Source organism: Ostrinia nubilalis, chromosome 17 (genome assembly GCF_963855985.1).
Source record: "Ostrinia nubilalis chromosome 17, ilOstNubi1.1, whole genome shotgun sequence".
In the NCBI taxonomy this organism is placed as follows: domain Eukaryota; kingdom Metazoa; phylum Arthropoda; class Insecta; order Lepidoptera; family Crambidae; genus Ostrinia; species Ostrinia nubilalis.
Window position 1 is genome coordinate 3270168 of NC_087104.1, and position 24820 is coordinate 3294987.

The following is a 24820-nucleotide window of genomic DNA, read 5'->3' on the forward strand; positions in this document are numbered from 1 at the left end:
TCATGATCTTAATTTTATTTTCCGTTGACCCACATAATATAAATACGACACGTATAACCCTAGAAAAGTTTCTTTCTCAACCTAGGTAGCGAAATAAGAATGTTACATTCTCATTCTGTGCCTTTGTCTGTTTCCATTCCCCAAGTTCCCATCGTTCCTCAGTTCTTTTGTGAGCAAGAGATGTAGACATTCTAGCTCCGTACATTTACAAAATAATAATTCATCGTTCGTTCGTTCGTTTCAGCCAAATGACGTCCACTGTTGGACAAAGGCCTCCCCCAAGGTTTTCCACAATGAACGGTCCTGCGCTGCCCGCATCCAGGCTCTTCCCGCGACCTTTACCAGATCGTCGGTCCACCTAGTAGGAGGCCTGCCCACGCTACGTCTTAATAATAATTCATACCTGATGATAACAAATGCAGTTCAAACTTCATCAGCCGTCAAATGCTCTTCTTCATCAGGAGTGACTACGTCATTCGCGTCTGGTACCGCCACATCCTCCATCGGAATATTGGTGGGTAGCTGGGACAGCTCCACGCCTGCTTCCCTCAACAGTGCCAAGAGGGTTGCTAGGGAGCTTGCCAGCTGAAAACAACATTTTATATACTCAACATCAAATAAACCGCACCTTCCGCAACGCGAACTTTAACGATTTTCTTCTGACACAATCATGGTGCCCCAACAATATTGGTGTTATTTGAAAGCCCAATAAATATCCTTAAGAAAAACACATTTAATTTCTTAATAAATGATTAACATATACCATAAATGTGACTTGAAAAAATACCTCACTTTGGGCCCACCTATGGGATCAATTAAACCAATTTTTATTGTTATAAAACCAAATAATAATTTCACGTGTCCTCTTTAACAGATGGATAGCAATTAAACCCAACTTAACAGTTTATAGCAATAAAAGTTAGCTCTAGGGTAACTACCTATTTTTTGAAGAAGTGACTCTGGATCCTTCTAAAGACACTTGGGGTATAAACCTTTCCTTTAATGAAATTAAGGTTAGAGCTAGGCTTTTAAATGGTACCAATATTGGTGGGAAGTGGGGATGAATACGTTTGAAAATGCTTGTCGCGGGAGGTGCGATTTATTTGACGTCGAGTGTATTATTGGCCGAAGCAATATAAAATACATAAAATCTGCCCATTGTTTTTGGCTGTGGTAGAAGCTGATTACCTTGTTGTTGCATGGACAAAAGCGTAATAGGCAGCCAGAGAAAGGGAAGCATGGGATGGGAGAGCAACTGCCTCCCCTTAAGTCATTCATATCACAAACATTACTATGATGTCTCACAGTGCACGTGGACGCACTGGGTGACACACGAACCGATCACAGAGCTCTATTCAACGCAGTGCGTTCGATTTGCTGTTTCACTCAAGTAAGGATCGTTTGTAAATACGGGTTAACTCTCAAACCGCGAGTGATCCTGCCTAAAAATCTGATTTAACTCTGGGTCAGTAGCTAAATCAGAAACCGCCATGGCGCTTGGATTTAGACACTTTCATGCATTTAAGACCATTGGAACTCTATCATACCTGAGGGTCAGGCTTCTCCATCATCTGCAGCAATTTAGCAGTAACATCAGCTTCCTCTATAGCCGGCTCCAGGCGCCCTGCCCTCGCGTGTCTCCCTGCCAAGTTGAGTCGAACTAGAGGGTCATCAGGCGCTAAGGCAGCTGCCCTGGCGTACGCTGCGTCGGAGCGGCTGTCTCCTAAGCGCTCTAGTGCTACGCCTATGAGCAGCACCTGTAGGAAAAGTCTTTATGACGCTATGTAAGTTATGTCCCTGCTTCTATCCAAGTAGGAATAAGCAGTAGAGAAATACATGGCAGTAGTCCATTTGCTATGGAGTCTTGACACAAAATACACACGACTCTCATGGCGATGATGAGATCCTACAAACTAAATCTACTCTTTTTTGGAAAGGAAAGAAGACATAAGTAAAATTTTATTAAAAAAAATAAAACCGACTCCAAAAAACCTACACTAAAAAGTAGAAAAATTATTACTAATTACCTACTTATTTATTAGGACGAATTATTAATATTTATGTAGGTATACCATGATTGATACTTCTGGAGTCGGTGCCAAGATTATGAAACATGTAAAGTTTGCCTGCACCGACTCCAAAAGTATCAATCATGGTATACCTACATAAATATTAATAATTCGTCCTAATAAATAAGTAGGTAGGTAATTAGTAATAATTTTTCTACTTTTTAGTGTAGGTTTTTTGGAGTCGGTTTTATTTTTTTCAATAAAATTTAACTTATTTCTTGCTTTTTAGTTAACTAATTATTACCTTGATGTTACCACTGAAGGTAGGCAGTACATTGAGACCATATTCTTAATGTATATTATAAAAAAGTTCATCCCCAATTTTCCACCCTTGGGGGTGAAATATTTTCTTCAAATTCGCATGAAACCACCCTTTTGATAATACCTATTCAACAAAAAAGTAATCGTTCTAATTGGTTTATAATCGGCGGAGATATTGCTTATAAAAAAGTTCATCCCCAATTTTCCACCCTTGGGGGTTATTTTTTTTATTATTAAATTTAAATGGGACCACCCTTGAGGTATTACCTATACGCTGAAAAAAGATTTGTTCAAATCGGTTCATAATTGGCGGAGTTATCGCGTAACAAACATAGAAAAAAAAAAAAACATACGGGTCGAATTGAGAACCTCCTCCTTTTTTTGAAGTCGGTTGAAAATAGGCGAAGTCTACAGAAACAAATAAACAGTCTCACGGTATACGGCTGTGTAGGACGCATAGCAGCAGCAGCGGCGAGGCGGCAGAAGGCGGAGGCAGGCCGGCGGCACACCAGCAGCGCCAGGCCCAGGTCGTGTGCTGAGCGAGAGCTGAGCGGAGCGGCCCACGCGGCGCGCTGCAGGCATGTCAGGGCCTGGGAAAAGACATCTTCCTTTACCCACTCCTATCTCTTAAAAGTTTCTTCAGTGTATACGGGATACAGTTAAAGAAAACGAAAAGAAGTGGTGCTGCCACTCTGTTGCACTCACTTAACGCACCTGTATGTTTGTTTTTATTGACCCCTTGCAACTCGGCTGCGCAATTGATTCGGCAATTTTTTTATGTACAGACGACGGCACGTAAAGGTAAACACTGTGGAGTCTTACACAGTTGTAATAGAAGCGAATTTGCAACAAAAATAGGTGTGCTGCTTCGGCTGCTACGCTAGTGCAGCAACCAACGCAGAAGTATTTATGCTGGCTGCAGTAGAAAATCTCTCCTTTACAAACCTATGGGTCAAATTAAAGCAAACGCACCGCAACGTATTTCTTCTTCCCCAACAGCGCTAGGCCCAGATTAGTGTGCGCTGCCACACAACTCGGGTGTGCTGCTAAGGCCGCCTTCAGTCTCGCCAGGGCCGCATCCAGGTCTCTGTGCTGCAGCATCATGGCTGCCAGGGCCAACGCTGCGGCGTGCTGCGTCGGCTGCTGTGCTAATTCAGCAGCCGACGAAGAAGTATTTATGCTGGCTGCAGTAGAAAACCTCTTCTCTACAAACTTACGAGTATGTGCCAAATCAAAGCAAACGCACCGCAACGTATTTCTTCTTCGCCAACAGCGCTAAGCCCAGATTAGTGTGCGCTGCCACACAGCTCGGGTGCGCTGCTAAGGCCGCCTTCAGTCTCGCCAGGGCCGCATCTAGGTCTCTGTGCTGCAGCATCATGGCCGCCAGGGCCAACGCTGCGGCGTGCTGCGTCGGCTGCTGTGCTAACGCGGCGCCTAGGAGTTGGAAGGCGCGCCGATGGTCGCCCGCTCGTAGCCGAAGCGCACCTGCTGCAGCTAACGTATCTGCACCACATGCGTGGTTGCTAGAAAGTAAGAAAAATTAGCGTTACGAATAAAGATTGAACTGGGATCTTGAAAATGCTTGGTTCGTTTAAAAAGATCTAGATTTGATTCGACTTCTGGTAACTTTGGAGCTTGCCTCTACACACTTCAGCGAGAAAATCCATAAAAATAAAGGATCTTTCGACTTGCATCGTCCTCGAAACAGATAGAAAGTGATAGTGAAAGTAAGATAGAAGAGAGTATCGTTTCATTTATTTATTTATTTATTTATTTTAGTTACACAGGTTTATACCTTATTACGTAATTAAATAGTTAGGTAACAACAAACAATAACAACACCTTAAAGATTAAAGAGAACACTGCTCACAAAAGGATTGGATTCATAAACTGATTTGGCTTTCAAATCTTCGCAATACTTACGATAGTGCCTGGTCATAGGCGTTCAGAGCGCCAGTGACGTCACCAGCAGCCAGCAGCAGTCGCGCTAGCAGCGCCCCCGCGCGCTCCGCACCCCCTGCTTGCACCCCCGCGCGCGCCCACTCCACCCCCCTCTCTGTGTCGCCTAGTTTCCATGCGCATTCCGCTGGAGACCATACCAGCAATGAAAAGGATAATACACATTAAGTGTCTGAGCTTTCAATTAACTAGGTAGGTAGGCCTACTTACCCTAGTTCAATCATGGATATGAGTTGTAACAACTTTTTAACGTCACAATCCTTTGATATCAGATATTAAGGTTCAGAGAGACAGGAACTGGGTATAATCGTAAGCTAAAAAATGCTATGAATGCTAGTTCTATTCCGGTCGACTACTGGACTATAGTGGATCTATTTCACAGCATAAGCATATTTTATGTTTAGCAGTTGCTGACAACGGCATTTATCTATCTACCTTCACTTTACCAACTAGGTAATTTGAAAGCAACAAAGTCATTCTGATACCGAGAAGTAGTTTATTTACCTAAAGCACAATAAATCTCCGGGTCAGGATGCTTGGTGAGCTTATCAGCTTCTAGGTATGCCTCCAGGGACAGCTGGTAGCGACCTTGACAGAACCTGCAAAAGTAATTATTATACCTTCAATGAAACCACTACTAGGTCATCATTAAAGACCTGTAGCAGGGAATATCATTGAGTCCCAACTTACAAGCATTTAGCGACCTGCTTCAAAGGCTCAGGGTCTCGAGGCTGCAGACGGATGCAGCTGTGGAACCGCTCCAGGGCCTCCTGGTAACGGCCTGCGTCTGCCAGTACCGAACCCTGGAACAAACCAGAAATCCTCGTTTTATGCGAAGGATTTTTCTCATTTGAAAATGTAAATAATTTTCTTTCTTTCTTCCTAAATATTAATGACTACCCATAAACCATTTAGTATACTTTGCCTATATTGCCTCTTGTAGTTTTCGTCAGTTTTCGTTGCATAGTTTAGCAGCGCCCCGAGTGAGCGCACGAGTAAGTAACTAACTAATAACTACTACCTACAGGTTTGAGAGGTTTAAAAATGATCTCTCTAATTTTCTTCATCACCTTTACAAAGTGCGCATATCTGTGCGTATTCTCACTGTTCTTCTGCAGGTCGTCGGCCAGCTCCATGCACAAGGCATGCTCTCCTCGCACGTAGCGCGCGTGTAGCAGCCAGTTGCGAGAGCCACGAGGAAACTCGTCTGCTGGAAAATGATTATGGAATGAATGTTATACAGTGTGTACTATTAATAAAACTAAGTAGACTATGAAACTGTAGTGATTTGGATTGTCACGGAAGGATATTGTAGATTGTAGGTAGGTACACTACAAACAAACAGCACCTGTAAACTGTGGAGAAGTAAACATACTTACCTAACATATTCGCAGTCCTAAATAAAATGAATCAAATAATTTTACTACATTTTTGAAAATAAAATAAGAATGCTGGCTAGAATAGATCTTGAGTTTTTGTTTACTTTTCCTTCTGCTATGGTAACCAGAACTTGTTCAAGGTTGATCAAATAAAATTATCAAAGTACTTTTATTGCGAAGTTTAAATTAACAAGTTGATGATTGTATTGCAAATGATAGATTAATTTAATAAATATTAATGGCTTTCAACCAAACTCCTTGGTCATCTTAATAAGCAAAAAATTATGTATGGAAGTAACGTCTAGTGCGTGGAACGGATCGCCTTGAGTGGCTTGTTCCATTATTCACATTTTTTTGAGGTTCTCTTTTTCCACTTTTGCAGATTTTAATCGGATTTGAAAAGATTTTTTGACATTTGACTACGATGATGAAAATTGGTGACTTTTCAGAATAAAGGAACATTGCAATCAGCTGCACAGTGACAAATCATAAATTGACAAGTGACAAGGATTCCGGACCGCTAATATTTTTTTAAAATTAAGTCCAATTTTGTATAATTATTGCGTGTTTAAATTGTAAATTAAATAATATTGAAAATATGGAAGACATTCCACGTCTAGCAGTGGTGGAACAGCACACAGGAGACTCGGAAAAGTTTACCAAACTCTTGATCGAGCTACTGCGAGTTATCACAAACATTTTAGAAAGCCCCCACGATTACGATTTACGGACTATTCAAAGTGATTTATTAAAAAAACATTTAGGAACTGAACCTTTTAGTGAATATCTAAAATATGTTGGATTCCAATTGGTAAGCATTTTTTTTTATAATAAAAGAAGGTAGTGTGCATTATGCGTTTGCTTTTCTTTTTATGTGTTAAAAAGTTAAGAGCCCATTCACACTGAATTGTCTTTAATGTACTTATTACTGATAAGAGAATCATTGATTATCATGATTTAATACATTTCATACATGATAAGAAATTGTAAAAATAGTACTTACAAGTAATTATGTAGCTAAATAAACTATTACCTTGACTTTTTTATTATAGTTATTGGTATTTTCTCTTGCGTATGATATTACACACCAAAAACTTAATAAAAATGTTACATGAATATTTTTCTATTTTAGACAAACGGTGAAATAATCTACCCCAAAGAACAGACTCTAAATAAGTTGAGGATAGCACAGGCAGCGATTGAGCGGAAAATCAGTATTTGCTGTGGCCCGGTCAAGCCCAGCAGGAGAAACGTTACATACGCGCAGTGTATGGTACAAGCCAAGAGGCCGAAACTGGTCCCACTTAATGCTCTGGTAAGAACATAACATTAGTTATTTCACAATCAAAAATATTTTTATTAATATCTAATTTGTAGTGACTAAACTATAGGTAATTTATGTATACCTTTAGTCAGGTAGAAAAATAGAAAACAATATTCAGTTTGACATAATAATACATAAATATTTTTTCTTATACTTCTTTTTTCATGCAAATCTGAGTAACAAGTGTCCTGTGTGTGTATTATTCTCCACTATAGTCTATCCAATGTAGCTTGATTAGAATGACAGCTGCCATCAAAAGTAGCGACATAACTTTGTAGTAGCGATCAATGAGAGCTAAATATTGGCGGACAAGAAATAATTCACATCTGACCTACAAACAATATTTTCGACGACAGTGCTTCCAATAAAAATGTTAATTTCGTGTAAATGCAGCGTTAAATTACACCAATAAGTAGTATTTCGAAATTATAAAAATCAAGCTAGAGTATTAACGACGTCTCTACAAGGTTATCTCGAGTTACAAAAATGTTAGTGATGGGACATATCGACAAATGTCATATTAAATTAAAACTAATTTTTTTACATTAACCCATTTAGACCGATAATTATTTTTGTAAATAAAAAATGATTTTTCAGCAAAAACTTACAAAGGGAAGCCTAAAAATCATGAAAAAAATATTTAAAAAAATAATCCATAAATAGGGGGCCGTGGGGAGCCCGTACCATATAGGGTACAGTAGGTCTATAAGCAAGCAAAACATAGTCGTTGTTCAAAGAATATTTTTATTTATTTTTGTATGATATAAAATAAAAATAAAATCACATAATCACTAGTATCACACTTGGCATATCTTGTAAGACGTTTTCTGTGATACTAACCACATTTGGTTCTTTTTTCCTACCTTCTCCGAAGTTAGCGAGGATAGCTGAAGAAGACCTGGCTTCTTCTGATTTGTTACGTTTAGTGCTATCCATAATCGCATTTAGCAACACGACGATGGAAGTTTAGCAAAACCATCGAAGAAAACTCTGAGGGTTATTATTTACATTGACACTATCTTTATCGCCTAAATCTTCGTCAGTCTTATCATCATTAGCGGTCATCTGACAAGACAGCAGTAGAAAAATACCAAGATTGCTTTATGTTTGCTGAAATTATAAAATTTTTCATGAGTTGTGGCAATATAGTGAAGCATCAATAGCCTAATACTAATAAAAATAATAAAAATTAAATTATATTTTTTGAATGATTTGCTCATGCATAGACCTACTGTACCTTATACGGTACACCTATTTTAGACTGGAATAAACCGTATAAAAATAATCTCAATAATATTTTTTGTAGTCATGATATCTATTGTACTCTATTTTTAAAATAAAATTGATAAATAACATAATTGACCATGAATAATAAGAAATTATACCTTCTTAAATACATTGTAAATATTTTTTTTTGTTTTCTGTCGAGGAATTTCATAAATATTTCTGAAACCACTTGTTAAAATATATTTTTAAATATTTTTATGTAAAATAATCACTTTAAGCTTACTGTCACAATCATTTTTACAAATTAACAACAGTTTTGTACTTCGAAATATTTTCAAAAAGATACCGTACCATATAGGGTACGGTAGGGCTAAATGGGTTAAAAATTTTTCTAACTAATTTTTTAACATATTTAAGTCAAGTTATACGTTTTTCTAAATGTTCACTATTAAAAACCAAAAACATTTCATTCTTAAATAATCAAACATCGGAAATTAATCACCGGTAATTTTTTGGGTATTCATAGCACCGTTGCTCTAGAAGAGATGCCCACCGCCCTCTAGCGAGAGAAAAAAACCACTGAAAAACACTGATGATAATGACTACGACTTAGGTTGTACACCCTTGACATAAATTTTAAATTTTACTGTCTTTAAATTTAAATTATAATTGTCATTTTTATGAATAAAGATATGAAGAAAAATTGGGTGCATTTTTTTATATTATTTTTTCGAAACTTATCGATACATCTATGTGAACCGTACAAAACATACCCAGCACTAGTCACATTCGTTTGACAGCTGTCATTCTAATCAAGCTATTTTGGATAGACTATAAAATGCCTAGATGACAATAATTTAAACAAATCTTTTATCTGTTTTTCTAGAACACAAAAAATGCACTGTTATTGAAAATTCAATCACTATTCAACAACATGATCAAGTATGAAGATGAGGAGTTGCAGCAACTAGCCAGGGAAGAGATTCCACTGGTCACGTTGCAACTCATGGCTCTGGACAGGATCAGGGAACATCAGAGGAAAATAAAAACTGGTATGAAATGAACTTATTTTGTCCTAAGTAATATAATACATAATTATTATTCTACTGTAGAAATTAATATTTAGTTATTTTATTTTGCCTCTATTACTTTCATTCTTGTCTTAAATTCTTCAGATACCTACACACAATCCAAAAAACGACTAGAATTACTAAAACAAGGTAAAAGATAAGTCTATCACTGGGTGCCAGTTGTGTAGCAGGTCCATTATTGTTTGCCCAGATAAGATAAGATAAGATAATACAGAGGCATTTGATATACTTTCTATTGGAATGTAACTGCATTACCAAATCTGATTCAGTATATGAAAGAAAAACCAGTAATATTTCTACAGGAACTACCTACAGGCATCATCCAATGCGCCAAGATCACTTCTTTTTTCAGTATTTAAAATAATGAATGGTGCTCCTCAGGGTAGTTTATTAGGACCAACAATACATATCCATAAATAAACAAAATTTTATCAGGTGAAATAAAGACCCACGATCTCCCGTTTGACATCGCGCTGCTGATGGAGCTACTGGGGTGGTTCAAGCACAAGTACTTCAAGTGGGTGGACAAGCCGGAGTGCAACAAGTGCGGAGGGGCCACCAAGTACTCGGGGTCTTCTAGTATGAATACCCCGACGGAGACCTGTACTGTAGAGGTAAGTTATAAGATACACTTGCCATAACATTAGTGAGTTTCATCCAATAGTACAGTTCCATGCCGATACATGACAGCTTTCTGAAAAAAATTGTGAGGGCGCAAAACGTGAATTCGTCACGTCATAATAACACACAACATACCGGTGCTAGTCAATACAGAAACTAGCATAAAAATCGCATATAAACTTGATTTTTTAACTTTGTTGATCAACAGTCTAATTTACAACTGGTATTAACTTTTTTTCATCAATTGTTACTTTGTTACAAAACACGATTACTGTTAAGTGTTACTGAAACCCGTATTCACAAACGAAATTTGCTTAAGTGACTCAGCTAATCGAACACAAAGCGTTGAATAAAGCTCTGTGATTGGTTCATGTCACTCTGTGCCTCCACGCGCACTGTTAGACCACGTTTTTGAATACGACTGTAAGTGTAGTAGATAATACGAGTAGGTACACTTATTTGTGAATACTGACAGTAAGGCGATTATCACACTGCACCGCGCTCCGCCGCGGTCCGCGTGGCGACATTATAAAAAATCCCGTGCGCAAACGCGTTGTCAGTGTGTTGTGCCGCGCGTGTTTTCTATACAAACTGAGGTACTTGCACATAATGATTAAATCTGTCGTCCCGCGTACCGCGGCGGAGCGCGGTGCATTGTGATAATCGCCTAACACCGATTACAGCTATACACTTGCATCCAATGCGGCCGCTCCTCGGAGTTCCCGCGCTTCAACGACCCCAAGATGCTATTGCGCACGCGCCGCGGCCGCTGCGGCGAGTGGGCCAACTGCTTCACGCTGTTGTGTCGCGCGCTGGGATACGACACGCGCTTCGTGTACGATACAACGGACCACGTGTGGTGCGAGGTAAGTGGCACTAGGACCACGTGTGGTGCGAGGTGAGTGGGCCGCTGCGGCGAGTGGGCCAACTGCTTCACGCTGTTGTGTCGCGCGCTGGGATACGACACGCGCTTCGTGTACGATACAACGGACCACGTGTGGTGCGAGGTGAGTGCCACTCGGACCATGAGTGGGCCAACTGCTTCACGCTGTTGTGTCGCGCGCTGGGATACGACACGCGCTTCGTGTACGATACAACGGACCACGTGTGGTGCGAGGTGAGTGGCACTAGGACCACGTGTGGTGCGAGGTGAGTGGGCCGCTGCGGCGAGTGGGCCAACTGCTTCACGCTGTTGTGTCGCGCGCTGGGATACGACACGCGCTTCGTGTACGATACACAGGACCACGTGTGGTGCGAGGTGAGTGGCACTAGGACCACGTGTGGTGCGAGGTGAGTGGCACTAGGATCACGTGTGGTGCGAGGTGAGTGGCTGCTGCGGCGAGTGGGCCAACTGCTTCACGCTGTTGTGTCGCGCGCTGGGATACGACACGCGCTTCGTGTACGAAACAAAGGACCACGTGTGGTGCGAGGTGAGTGGCACTAGGACCACGTGTGGTGCGAGGTGAGTGGGCCGCTGCGGCGAGTGGGCCAACTGCTTCACGCTGTTGTGTCGCGCGCTGGGATACGACACGCGCTTCGTGTACGATACCCAGGACCACGTGTGGTGCGAGGTGAGTGGCACTAGGACCACGTGTGGTGCGAGGTGAGTGGCACTCGGACCATGAGTGGGCCAACTGCTTCACACTGGTGTGTCGCGCGCTGGGATACGACACGCGCTTCGTGTACGATACACAGGACCACGTGTGGTGCGAGGTGAGTGGCACTAGGACCACGTGTGGTGCGAGGTGAGTGGCACTAGAACCGCGTGTGGTGCGAGGTGAGTGGCACTAGGACCACGTGTGGTGCGAGGTGAGTGGGACTCGGACCACGTGTGGTGCGTGGTTAGTAGCACTCTGACCACGTGTGGTGCAAGGTGAGTGGCACTAGGACCGCGTGTGGTGCGAGGTGAGTGGCACTAGGACCACGTGTGGTGCGAGGTGAGTGGGACTCGGACCACGTGTGGTGCGTGGTTAGTTGCACTCGGACCACGTGTGGTGCAAGGTGAGTAGCACTAGGACCGCGTGTGGTGCGAGGTGAGTGGCACTAGGACCGCGTGTGGTGCGAGGTGAGTGGCACTAGGACCGCGTGTGGTGCGAGGTGAGTGGGCCAACTGCTTCACGCTGTCGTGCCAAGCGCTGGGATACGACACGCGTGCGAAGATGAAATATGTATACATAGTGTTGTGCGTAGTCAATGGAAAGTGTATATGGTTTTAATTTACTTTGATTTTTTTTTAAACAGGCCTTGATCCTTAATGCTCAGGACCTCCAGTATAGTATTTTAAGCATTTACCAATTGGTGGCTGAATTGTTGCCATCATATTTTGAACTTTTTAACCGTCTTCAAAAAGGAGGACGAAATTTTTTTTTTCTCAAAAATAGTGAAAGGATTAAACGTTATATTTCCATCAGGTGTTCGACTACGACTCGCGCACGTGGCTTCACGTAGACCCGTGCGAGGCGAAGCTGAACGCGCCGCTGATCTACAGCCACGGCTGGGGCAAGAAGCTGTCCTACGTCATCGCCGTGTCACGCGACGACGTGCAGGACGTCACGTGGCGGTACACCACCAACTTTAAAGAGGTCAGACTTATTCCCTTGGAAATAGGTTTCATTTTCCTGTCACTCGTTAATGATTGCCACTTTTTTAACCCCTCGTGTAGTGTAGTGACTACAATAGGCCAACAACTGTTCTCGAACCATCGCTGCATCGTTCCTCGGACTTCGAATAAGTACCCAATTAGTAACTCAATTAGTGGGTTCGATACCTTCACTGTTGGGCTAATACCGCTTCATCATTGAAGGGGCCTTAAACCGGGTCTCCAGCGCCCGTTTTGCCCTACACAATCAACAAAAACATGTCAACGTCCAACAAACTGGACTACAAAAACATTATGCATTGCTTACAATGTTTTTTCTTTCCAAGCCCAGTGGAAAACACATTACAAACAATGTTTTGTGTAGACAGTTTTGTTGAATGTTGACATGTTTTTGTTGATTGTATACGTCAAAACGGGCGCTGAAGACCCTGCTTTAGCTCAACAAATGGACATTATCTACTTTGGCTGTCATGTCATACTATCTGATAATACCGCCTAACTGTGCCGTCTTTTTTTGTTTTTTTTTCTGTCTTGTGAGGTAAAGTGTATGTTTCTCATTATCATCAGGTCCTAACCAGACGCACGCTGGTCTCAGAGCATGAACTCCTGGCAGCCATCATGATCCTGCGCGAGCGGCGTCAGCGGCAGGTGTCGGCGCCGCGCCGCGCGCACCTCACCCGCCGCACGCTCGGGGAGCTCGCGCAGCTCATGTGCGAGAGGTGAGGCGTGTGTCTGTCTTTAGTTTAGATAGAGAGAGAGATAACTCTGTATTGTACACCACAAACACACATAGTATATTATGAGAACTACAGGCTATATCGGGCTCGAAGGACTAGCCACGGAGCGCGGCGAGGTGAGTGCCGCCGCACGCTCGGGGAGCTCGCGCAGCTCATGTGCGAGAGGTGAGAGATAACTCTGTATTGTACACCACAAACACACATAATATATTATGAGAACTACAGGCTATATCGGGCTCGAAGGACTAGCCACGGAGCGCGGCGAGGTGAGTGCCGCCGCACGCTCGGGGAGCTCGCACAGCTCATGTGCGAGAGGTGAGCGATAACTCTGTATTGTACACCACAAACACACATAATATATTATGAGAACTACAGGCTATATCGGGCTCGAAGGACTAGCCACGGAGCGCGGCGAGGTGAGTGCCGCCGCACGCTCGGGGAGCTCGCGCAGCTCATGTGCGAGAGGTGAGAGATAACTCTGTATTGTACACCACAAACACACATAATATATTATGAGAACTACAGGCTATATCGGGCTCGAAGGACTAGCCACGGAGCGCGGCGAGAGGTGAGCCGTGTGTCTGTCTTTAGTTTAGATAGAGAGAGAGAGATAACTCTGTATTGTACACCACACAACACATATAACATATGAGAGCCACGGGCCATATCCGGCTCGAAGGACTAGCCACGGAGCGCGGCGAGCTGAGTGTTCTCCTTCCGCGACCCTGGTTCTCTGGTTCTGTCGCCGTGCGGTATGATAACCTTTAGTTAGATAGAGAGAGAGAGAGATAACTCTGTATTGTACACCACACAACACACATGATATATGAGAGCCACGGGCCATATCCGGCTCGAAGGACTAGCCACGGAGCGCGGCGAGGTGAGTGCCGCCGCACGCTCGGGGAGCTCGCGCAGCTCATGTGCGAGAGGTGAGCCGTGTGTCTGTCTTTAGTTTAGATAGAGAGAGAGATAACTCTGTATTGTACACCACACAACACACATGATATATGAGAGCCACGGGCCATATCCGGCTCGAAGGACTAGCTACGAAGTGCGGCGAGCTGAGTGTTCTCCTTCCGCGACCCTGGTTCAGTCGCCGTGCGGTATGATAACCTTTATTAAATAGATAGAGAGAGAGAACTCTGTATTGTACATCACATAACACACATAATATATTATGAGAGCTACAGGCCATATCCGGCTCGAAGGACTAGCTACGAAGTGCGGCGAGCTGAGTGTTCTCCTTCCGCGACCCTGGTTCTGTCGCCGTGCGGTATGATAACCTTTAGTTTAGATAGAGAGAGAGATAACTCTGTATTGTACACCACAAACACACATAATATATTATGAGAACTACAGGCTATATCAGGCTCGAAGGACTAGCCACGGAGCGCGGCGAGAGGTGAGCCGTGTGTGTGTCTTTAGTTTAGATAGAGAGAGAGAGAGATAACTCTGTATTGTACACCACACAACACACATGATATATGAGAGCCACGGGCCATATCCGGCTCGAAGGACTAGCTACGAAGTGCGGCGAGCTGAATGTTCTCCTTCCGCGACCCTGGTTCTGTCCCCATGCAGTATGATATGATAACCTTTAGTTAGATAGAGAGAGAGAGAGAGAGAGATAACTCTGTATTGTACACCACAAACACACATAATATATTATGAGAACTACAGGCTATATCGGGCTCGAAGGACTAGCCACGGAGCGCGGCGAGGTGAGTGCCGCCGCACGCTCGGGGAGCTCGCGCAGCTCATGTGCGAGAGGTGAGCCGTGTGTCTGTCTTTAGTTTAGATAGAGAGAGAGAGATAACTCTGTATTGTACACCACACAACACACATGATATATGAGAGCCACGGGCCATATCCGGCTCGAAGGACTAGCCACGGAGCGCGGCGAGCTGAGTGTTCTCCTTCCGCGACCCTGGTTCTCTGGTTCTGTCGCCGTGCGGTATGATAACCTTTAGTTAGATAGAGAGAGAGAGAGATAACTCTGTATTGTACACCACACAACACACATGATATATGAGAGCCACGGGCCATATCCGGCTCGAAGGACTAGCCACGGAGCGCGGCGAGGTGAGTGCCGCCGCACGCTCGGGGAGCTCGCGCAGCTCATGTGCGAGAGGTGAGCCGTGTGTCTGTCTTTAGTTTAGATAGAGAGAGAGATAACTCTGTATTGTACACCACACAACACACATGATATATGAGAGCCACGGGCCATATCCGGCTCGAAGGACTAGCTACGAAGTGCGGCGAGGTGAGTGCCGCCGCACGCTCGGGGAGCTCGCGCAGCTCATGTGCGAGAGGTGAGCCGTGTGTCTGTCTTTAGTTTAGATAGAGAGAGAGAGATAACTCTGTATTGTACACCACACAACACATATAACATATGAGAGCCACGGGCCATATCCGGCTCGAAGGACTAGCCACGGAGCGCGGCGAGGTGAGTGCCGCCGCACGCTCGGGGAGCTCGCGCAGCTCATGTGCGAGAGGTGAGCCGTGTGTCTGTCTTTAGTTTAGATAGAGAGAGAGATAACTCTGTATTGTACACCACACAACACACATGATATATGAGAGCCACGGGCCATATCCGGCTCGAAGGACTAGGTACGAAGTGTGGCGAGCTGAGTGTTCTCCTTCCGCGACCCTGGTTCTGTCGCCGTGCGGTATGATAACCTTTAGTTAGATAGAGAGAGAGAGAGAGAACTCTGTATTGTACACCACATAACACACATATATTATAAGAGCCACGGGCCATATCCGGCTTGAAGGACTAGCCATGGAGCGCGGCGAGCTGAGTGTTCTCCTTCCGCGACCCCGGTTCTGTCGCCGTGCGGTATGATAACCTTTAGATAAAGAGAGAGAACTCTGTATTGTACCACATGACACACATAATATATTATAAGAGCCACGGGCCATATCCGGCTCGAAGGACTAGCCACGGAGCGCGGCGAGCTAAGTGCCACCGCACGCTAGGGGAGCTCGCGCAGCTCATGTGCGGGAGGTGAGCTATCAAAGCGGAGAGAGACGTAAGCTGTGCGTAGCGGAGATGTGAGCTGTGAGACCTTGGAATTACGTTTTCAGGTGTGGGAGACACGGGAAGAAGGTAACCGGGCGCGCAAGCGTTACGCGACCGCCTAACTACAAACACCTCTACTGTGGCGCGCTGCCGCTAGCTCGCTCCCGGCACAAAATTCTATAGAGAAATGAGTCCAATGCCCGTACCATCAATCCCTAATTTTTAAGTGACCCCTATGGTTACAAATAACAGGAATTTTGTTGACATAGGGGTCACATAAATATTAGGGATTGATATCATAAGTCATCTTCTATCCTCTAGAGAAAGAGTTTTGTCATCATCTTTTGACCTCTCCGCTCGATCCATTTCCACTAATGCTAAGCGAAGAGAAGATGATGAAATAACAAAATCGGACCGATTTATTCGAAACACATATCATTTCACGAGCAAAGCAAGCCTAAACAACACAAAACGCCGCGCCAAGATGAGTTGAAATGCATGTATCGACGAGCTGGTTCCTACCCGGACCGGCGTCAGACCGGTTCGTCGCCGAGTCGACCATCGATGAAATAACCGGCACCGGACCGGATAGAAACCGTCAACATACGCCCGAACAAAATATATTTTTCTTTCTTCTTTTTTTTTCCTGTGGCAACACTACCGCTAACAGCTGATTTGAACTTGTCCCAATTTATTTACTGATTTTTATTTAATTTAATATCATAAATGGTCTCTAAACTCATCACTGTTACTGTTTTATGTAATTATAAGTGAAATAACGTTTAAATCTGTGTATTGCATTGTGTTTATGGTGCAAATTGTGCAAATACTTAAGACCGATTTGACAGTGCAATTGCGAAAATATTACGTTGGATTTTGTTAACATTGTTCTATCTTTCGAAACAGGTACCTATTTGTTTTATATTTACAACAGTAGTGCATATTTTAGAAACGAAATACTATTATTGTGACCTTATACTGTCACCCGCGTAAGAGGTTATATTTACCTACATTTTTGTCAACCTCCAATTATTGATCAATTGATCCTTTGGCATTTACATTTTAATACTTTATTATTTACCAAAAGAAACAATGCTTACACGTAAAGCCTTTGCTCGCCGGGAGGAGTCCCAACTCCAACTGGCTTTGAGAGATTTGAAGGCAGCCAAAGACTTGATTGAGCAATTAAATAGGGAAAGAGAGGACAATGAGAGGGAGCTGATGGATGTGTGGGATAAAAACAAGCATTTAAAGAAAGAGATGGCTGAGCTGCACACCAACTATGAGACAATTGTAGAGGAACGGAATAGGCTACAATTAATCATTGACGGGTTTGGTGAGTGCAATGAAGAGTACGTACACAACCTCAGACGTATGACCATCATGAAACAAGACCTTTATGATGCTCACAGCCATATCGAATTAATGGAAGCTGAAAGAGAAGCCTGCACAGCCACCAAAACCCAAATCATGTTTGACGAGTTAGTCGGTAGTGCGCCCAGCCTGACCCAAACTGCATCTGACAAACAATTAATTACCATAGACCTAACTTGTGATAATACTTTAAACAATACTCCTGTATGTGGTAAGATTGTCAGATGCAGTAAAAATAAATTTAAAAAGTATGTAAAAATTAGTAATTATATTAAAAAAACAAATAAGTTGATTAAAAAACAAAAATGCTTATACAACAAAGTAAACTATATAAATGAGAGACAGCGTCTAAAGAATGAGCTTGACATATGTTCCACAATGTTAGAGAATAGTGTACTGAAATATGAACATGATGTCGAAAACCTAGAATATAAATTATGTAATCTTAAGAAATCTTTGAACACAATGTCTGAACGGTATCAATGTACAAAAAAAGAGTGTGATGAACATTTCCAGGCTTTGAAAAAATTTATATCTAATTGCAACTGTCAAAATTCTATCCTATTGGATGAATCTTGTACAGATAGTTTTCAGTCTGGTTGTGAGTCACCACCTACTCTAAACACCCTAAACAAAGACTACTGTCCTAGGATATCACACACATTTACCAGCGGCTCCCCAACTAAAAATATTGAAAAAACCAACATAGTAATGTTCAGTGATGAGTTAGGCAAAAATATGGGCCAACTTATTAATAGTTACTTGGGACAAAGTGTAATCAACCATTGTTTACCGGGTGCTTCCTATTTACAAATTATGAGAAAAATAACAAATTATTCGTTCTCAATAAATACCACATTAGTAATTTTAATAGGAAATAGGGGCAATGTAGGCAAAAAAGACCTACTAAATATTTTTGATAGCTTATGTTTACTTAATGTAGATAAAATAATTTTGTTCACATTCCCCTACAGTAGAAGCTTGCCACAGGAGGAAAATAATTTAAGATATACATTGAATTTGACATTGAATACACTGACATATAATCAATGCAAATTCCATGTAATTGACATTAACAATTATTTAAAAAATAAATGTTTATTGACAATAGATAAATATAATTATCTAAATAAATATTGTAAAAGACGAATAGCGAATTCGCTATCATATTTTATTAAATATTTAGCCATTAATTTGGCTAGTCAATCTGCTTTTATTGAGCAGAACATGGATGTTCGACCCTTGGAATCTGTTCCAAATCATAATTTAAATTACATCGTAAGACAATAGAGGATAACTCTGGCATACAAAATTCGGGTACAAAGAAATTTAACGGTTTTAATTTGGTGCATCAAAATGTACAAGGCTTCTCCGGCAAAGACTTGGAAATTGAGTTATTTATCCAAGAATTGAATATTCATGTCTTATGTTTAACGGAACATTGGCTCAGGCAATATGAACTAATGCTGAGCATTAATAATTATAAGCTTATTAGTTCATTCACTAGAGAGTTAGCTATTCGTGGAGGGTCACTAATATTAATCAATGATAAATTAAAATGTAAAGAGCGTAAAGATATTGTATCTCTCTCTGTCGAGCGAACTATTGAGCTGTCATGTGCAGAACTGGACGACTATGTTATTGTATGTGTATATAGACCCCCATCTAGTAACTATGAATTATTTGAAACCACAATGGAAGAGGTACTTAGAAGAGTGTGTAATAGTTCAAAGAAAGTAGTTGTATGTGGAGACTTTAATATTAATATAATAGAAGATTCCTCTCTTTCAATACGGTTTTTAAATTTATTCAAATCTTTTAACTTGTTAAATCTTTTCTCTGAACCAACTAGGGTGACTCCAACATCAGCTACTTGCTTAGACAATATATTCTGTAACTGCTTAGTGCTAGAGAAATCAATAATAAATTTTGTTAATTCTGATCATTGCGGTCAAATAGTGTCATTTCAACACCATTTTGTGCCATCGAGCAAGGAAATAGAATATAGACCAGTCACTGCATCCCAGAAAGACAAATTTAAATCTCAAATATCTAATAAGGTCCCACTTTTGCATTATTTTAACTGTAGTATAAATATTTTATATGAGCAATTATTTGAATTAATTAAAAATGAGTTCAATAAAACTTTTCCTAAGAAAACAATTATTATTAAAAACAATAAAACTAAATTCAGTGACTGGGCTACAGTAGGTATTTATATTAGTAGGAAAAAAATGTTTGAATTATATGGTAGAAAAGCCTATAGTAGCGACCCGGACTTTATAGAATATGTAAAAAAATACTCAAAAGTTTTTAAACAAGTTTGTACCATGGCAAAATCTATTTACATACGTGACAAAATTAAAAACTCTGGCAACAAAATTAAAGCTACTTGGAATTGTATTAATAAAGAAACTTGTAGAATTATATCTCGGGATGACACATTCGCATTAAAAATTGATAATAAGTATATTAAATGCAATGATAAGGTAGCAAACGCATTCGAAGGTTACTTCTCAAATGTACCAATCATAACAACAAGCAATCTTAATTCATGTTCATATCAGGCAATGTCTCTTCTCGAGGGTTGTGTTGATGTTTGCAATAGCCCATTAAAATTTAGACAAATAGACCCCATAGTTATTATAAAAACTTTCAAAGAACTAAATATAAAAAAGACAGAGGATATATGGGGCATATCAACAGACATAATAAAACCCATCATTCCTCTTATAGCTCCCCATTTAGCTCATATCTTTAATGAATGTATTAACGAAGGTCAGTTCCCTACCCTGATGAAACATAGTAAAATCATACCATTATTTAAAGCAGGAGACAAAAGTGACCCATCCAACTTTAGACCTATATCGATACTACCTGCGCTCAGTAAAATATTTGAAAAAATTATTTTCAATCAACTACTGTCTCATTTTAACTTAAATAAACTGTTTCATGAAAAACAATATGGGTTCACAAAAGGGAAAAGTACGACCGATGCAGGGGTTGCTCTTATCAAACACATTTTCGATGCTTGGCAGGAGAAAAAGGATGCTATTGGTGTATTTTGTGACTTATCGAAGGCGTTTGACTGTGTTGATCATCAAACTCTGTTATTTAAGCTAGAACATTATGGCGTATCAGGCAAGGCCTTAAGCCTATTATACTCTTACCTCTCAGACAGATTACAAAAAGTAAATATTCACGGAACTAACTCTTCGGGCGCCCCCCTAAAAATGGGAGTGCCCCAAGGCTCAATACTGGGACCATTGCTCTTTCTGATTTATATAAATGATCTACCTTTTTATTCAAAGGACCTTTGTGAGATAGTATTATTTGCTGATGACACTTCTTTAATTTTTAAAACTGACAGGCGTCAGGAAATATTTGACGACGTGAATAATGCTCTTTCCAAAGTATTAGACTGGTTTACAACTAATAATTTGCTATTAAACGCAAAAAAAACTAAATGTTTAAAATTCACTATGCCTAATGTCAAACAAGTTAATACTAATATTACAGTAAATAATGAACGCATTGAACTGATAAACTCTACTGTCTTTCTAGGTATTACCCTAGACTGTAAATTACAATGGGGCCCCCATATTGCTGCCTTGGCGGGAAGACTTAGTTCAGCTGCCTTTGCGGTGAGAAAGATCAGAAACTTGACTGATGTTGAAACAGCAAGGCTTGTATATTTTAGTTATTTTCATAGTATTATGTCTTATGGTCTTTTACTGTGGGGCTCAGCAGCAGACATAGAATCAATTTTCATTTTACAGAAAAGAGCTGTTCGGGCAATATACGGTCTTAAACCACGTGACTCGCTTAGAGAAGTTTTTAAAGAAATCAATATATTGACTGTGGCTTCGCAATACATATTTGATAACATTATGTATGTCCGTAAACATATACATTTATTTACTAAGAAAAGTGACGTCCACTCATTTAACACGAGACATAAGAATAAACTTGCTGTTCCATCATTCAGGTTGCATAAGATAGGTAATTCATTCTTGGGGAAATGTATTACCATATTTAACAAAATACCACACAACCTTGTCGAATTGCCAATAAACAAATTTAAGATACATATAAAAAATACCCTTATGTCCAAAGGGTACTACAAGGTTCGAGACTATATTGATGACAAGGATGCGTGGTCAGTTCAGTCTGCACATATTTGATGTACTTAAATTTGACTATTCTTACCGTTAGATAATTCCTGGCAATAAGTGGTGACTGAGTTTGTTCCGGCGTTTCTTCTCAGCACTTGCCATATGTTTGTCTCGAAGCGCTGGTAGGGCCCAAAAGATAAGGAGACATGTAAAGTGCCCCATAAGGGCTACCTTTTCTTTTTTTATTATTTTCTATTGACGTTCATAAGTGCCACTTGTGGTCTAAACTGAATAAATATTTTTTTGATTTTGATTTTTTTGATTTTGATTTTTTCCGTCTTGCAGAAAGCCAAGCGACTACGAGTGTCACGGGCGTATATCGGGCTCGAAGGAGTGGCGCACGGACCGCGGCGAGCTGGGCTGCGCCGCCGGGAAGGAGTTCATCTTCCGCGATCCTGGCTCCGTCGCCGTGCGGTAGGTGAAAATTTAGGCCCTTTTCACGCTCGGAAAGCTCACTGAGCGCTGTAACTACTTGTAGTTCTGTATTTGTAATAAACATAAGTCGGTATGTGTAAATGTTTTTCAAAGTTAATTTGGACTACCTACTACCTACCCATACACGTTTCACAAATAGTTTTGGGAAAGTTTTTCCAGAGACACTTACTTTATGTAGACTGAATTAAACTTGCAGATTAATTCGTAGAACTTTTCAAATAAATTATGCGCCCTATCATTCACGAACTAAAATGCGAATCATTTGGACAAATATTTACAAATGGTTTTTGTGCATCTTTACAATCATTTTGACACGTGTCTGTAACTGGCAAAAGCGTTTGCGTTCTTGAGCCTAGTAACAAACGTTTTTTCCGACTTCAAAAAGAAGGAAGGTTCTCAATTCGACCTCTTCTTATACCCACAGTTACTACCCAGCCGCGGACGAGTACCGCGTGACAGGCCAGGCCACAGTATCGCCGTGGAGCGCCGGCGCCTTCGCCGCGAGAAACGTCTTCCGCAAAGTCGAGTACGACTGGCAGCAGGTCTACATCGCTAGGGAAGGTAAGGGATAGTTTTAGCGGGGAAACTGGATTGATATTTAATCGGCATTTAAAGGGGGGAGGGGGCAGGTTATGTGGGGTTCGCCTCATATCATACAAGGCGTCTCGAATCTTTGATCGCGGAGAAACTTGAATCATCGTTTTATTCGAGTCGTCGATTCGAACTACCTACGGGTAATTTAAATTGATTCAGACACTCTCCAGCTAGACGGTGTATGGTAGAAGCAGTCCAATCGTGATGAAAAGTAGAATAGGTACCTAAACTCTCGTGGATGTCGTAAGAGGTGACTAAGGCTAAGGGGCAAATGCGCGAACATCAGACCTCCCCAAGTAGGTAGGGAGTGTAAACCAAATCCTCCTTTTGTCTCTGGTAAAAATTATAGGGTCGTGCTCCTGCAGTAGAGAATATTAACCTGATGTGTGGGGAATTCTTCAGATAACGCGGCCACGGGCTGATCTTTCCAATCCAGACGGATTATTCTAGCCAACGTAGGGAGTGAAGGCCTGAGACCCTCTTGTAAATTAGAGGTTCGTGCTTCTGCAGTGGAAACTAAATGACCTGATGATGTCCCCAGAGGGCGCGGCTAAGTGTTTCATATCGTGGAAGCACGCGCCATATATAGCGCGTGCTTCGACTCGCTGTGCGCACGCGCCTCCTTCCTACGCCACCTTCCAGGTGGGCAGGTCGAATGGCGCGTGCGGTTTTTATTGACCTTTATATTCACACGGAGAGACTGTGTGTAGGACTACCTCCAGCTAGAGGAGTATTAATGGAAACATTCCAATAGTGACGTTACAGTGTAATTCCGGCCGAGGAAAAAGGATCACTCTTCCCATGGACGTAAAAAGTGACTTATGAAATTATGCACAAATACGCGAACAAAAGTCCTTCCCTAAGGCCTACCCGTCTGACCAGCGTGGGGAGTGTAGGCCAAAACTTCAATTTTCTTCTGATGTCTACAGAGGGCGCGGAAAAAGGCTTCATGTCGTGGAAGCTGCGCGCCATAGACGGCGCATGCTTCGACTCGCTGTGCGCGCGCGCCTCCTACGCCACCTTCCACTCGGGACAGGTGGAGTGGCCGTGCTGTTCTTTGATATGGACTAACATGGAGTGTCTTTGAGTGTAGGCTGTTCTGTCCAGCTTATCCTATGGAATAGGATCTCTCCCGTAGAATGTGTAAAAGGCGATTAATGCCCGTTTTCACCATCAATCCCAAATTTTTAAGTGACCCCTTTTAGAACAAAATGCCTGTTATGTGGTACCATAGGGGTCACTTAACAATTAGGGATTGATGGTGAAAACGGGCATAAGAGACTTATCCGAAGCCTGCTCACCCCATCTGGCTAGCGCAGGGCCCCTACGGCAAGGGTTGTAAACCAAATCCTTTTGCCTCTAGTAAATTAGGGAGGCTAGTTGCTCTTGCAGCAGAGACTATTGGTATAGAGGGTTGTGCTCCTGCACTGGAAGATAAATGACTTGATAATGTTGATGACGTGTGTGGTGATGGACTAATGAATGATATGATATATGGTGACGTCTCCAGAGGGCGCGGAAAAAGGCTTCATGTCGTGGAAGCTGCGCGCCATAGACGGGGCATGCTTCGACTCGCTGTGCGCGCGCGCCTCCTACGCCACCTTCCACTCGGGGCAGGTGGAATGGCGCGTTCGGTTCTTATTGACCTTTATATTCACACGGAGAGACTGTGTGTAGGACTACCTCCAGCTAGAGGAGTATTAATGGAAACATTCCAATAGTGACGTTACAGTGTAATTCCGGCCGATTAAAAAGGATCAATCTTCCCATGGACGTAAAAAGTGACTTTGTAGCGTTGCAGTTTTGGCTGTTTTTCACAAATTGTTTTTCTTACTCGATATTTGGATTTGGGATACCACTGGCGACATCTATTGGCGTGATTTTGAATTAATTTGCAATAGATGGCGCTTTTTGCTCAGTCAATTCAAATATATTTTATTGAAACATTTCCTA

General features: G+C 41.8%; 2 protein-coding genes across 2 annotated transcripts; one reads left to right on the forward strand and one right to left on the reverse strand.

The window, feature by feature from the left end:
• Positions 1-403: 403 nt before the first annotated feature.
• On the reverse strand, positions 404-5848 carry LOC135080197 (Bardet-Biedl syndrome 4 protein homolog). Its single transcript, XM_063974880.1, has 9 exons — positions 5669-5848; positions 5360-5499; positions 4980-5092; positions 4794-4888; positions 4254-4416; positions 3577-3853; positions 2765-2920; positions 1548-1757; positions 404-585 (listed from the first exon to the last, which is right to left on the reverse strand). The coding sequence occupies exons 1-9, from the start codon at positions 5673-5675 to the stop codon at positions 424-426; spliced, it is 1323 nt and encodes a 440-aa protein (XP_063830950.1). The 5' UTR covers positions 5676-5848; the 3' UTR covers positions 404-423.
• A 278-nt stretch (positions 5849-6126) lies between these two features.
• LOC135080198 (peptide-N(4)-(N-acetyl-beta-glucosaminyl)asparagine amidase) lies at positions 6127-23954 on the forward strand. The gene is made up of 10 exons (XM_063974881.1): positions 6127-6479; positions 6801-6983; positions 9106-9271; positions 9746-9924; positions 10615-10797; positions 12343-12513; positions 13098-13249; positions 22124-22252; positions 22698-22834; positions 23797-23954. The coding sequence occupies exons 1-10, from the start codon at positions 6267-6269 to the stop codon at positions 23952-23954; spliced, it is 1671 nt and encodes a 556-aa protein (XP_063830951.1). The 5' UTR covers positions 6127-6266.
• Positions 23955-24820: the final 866 nt, after the last annotated feature.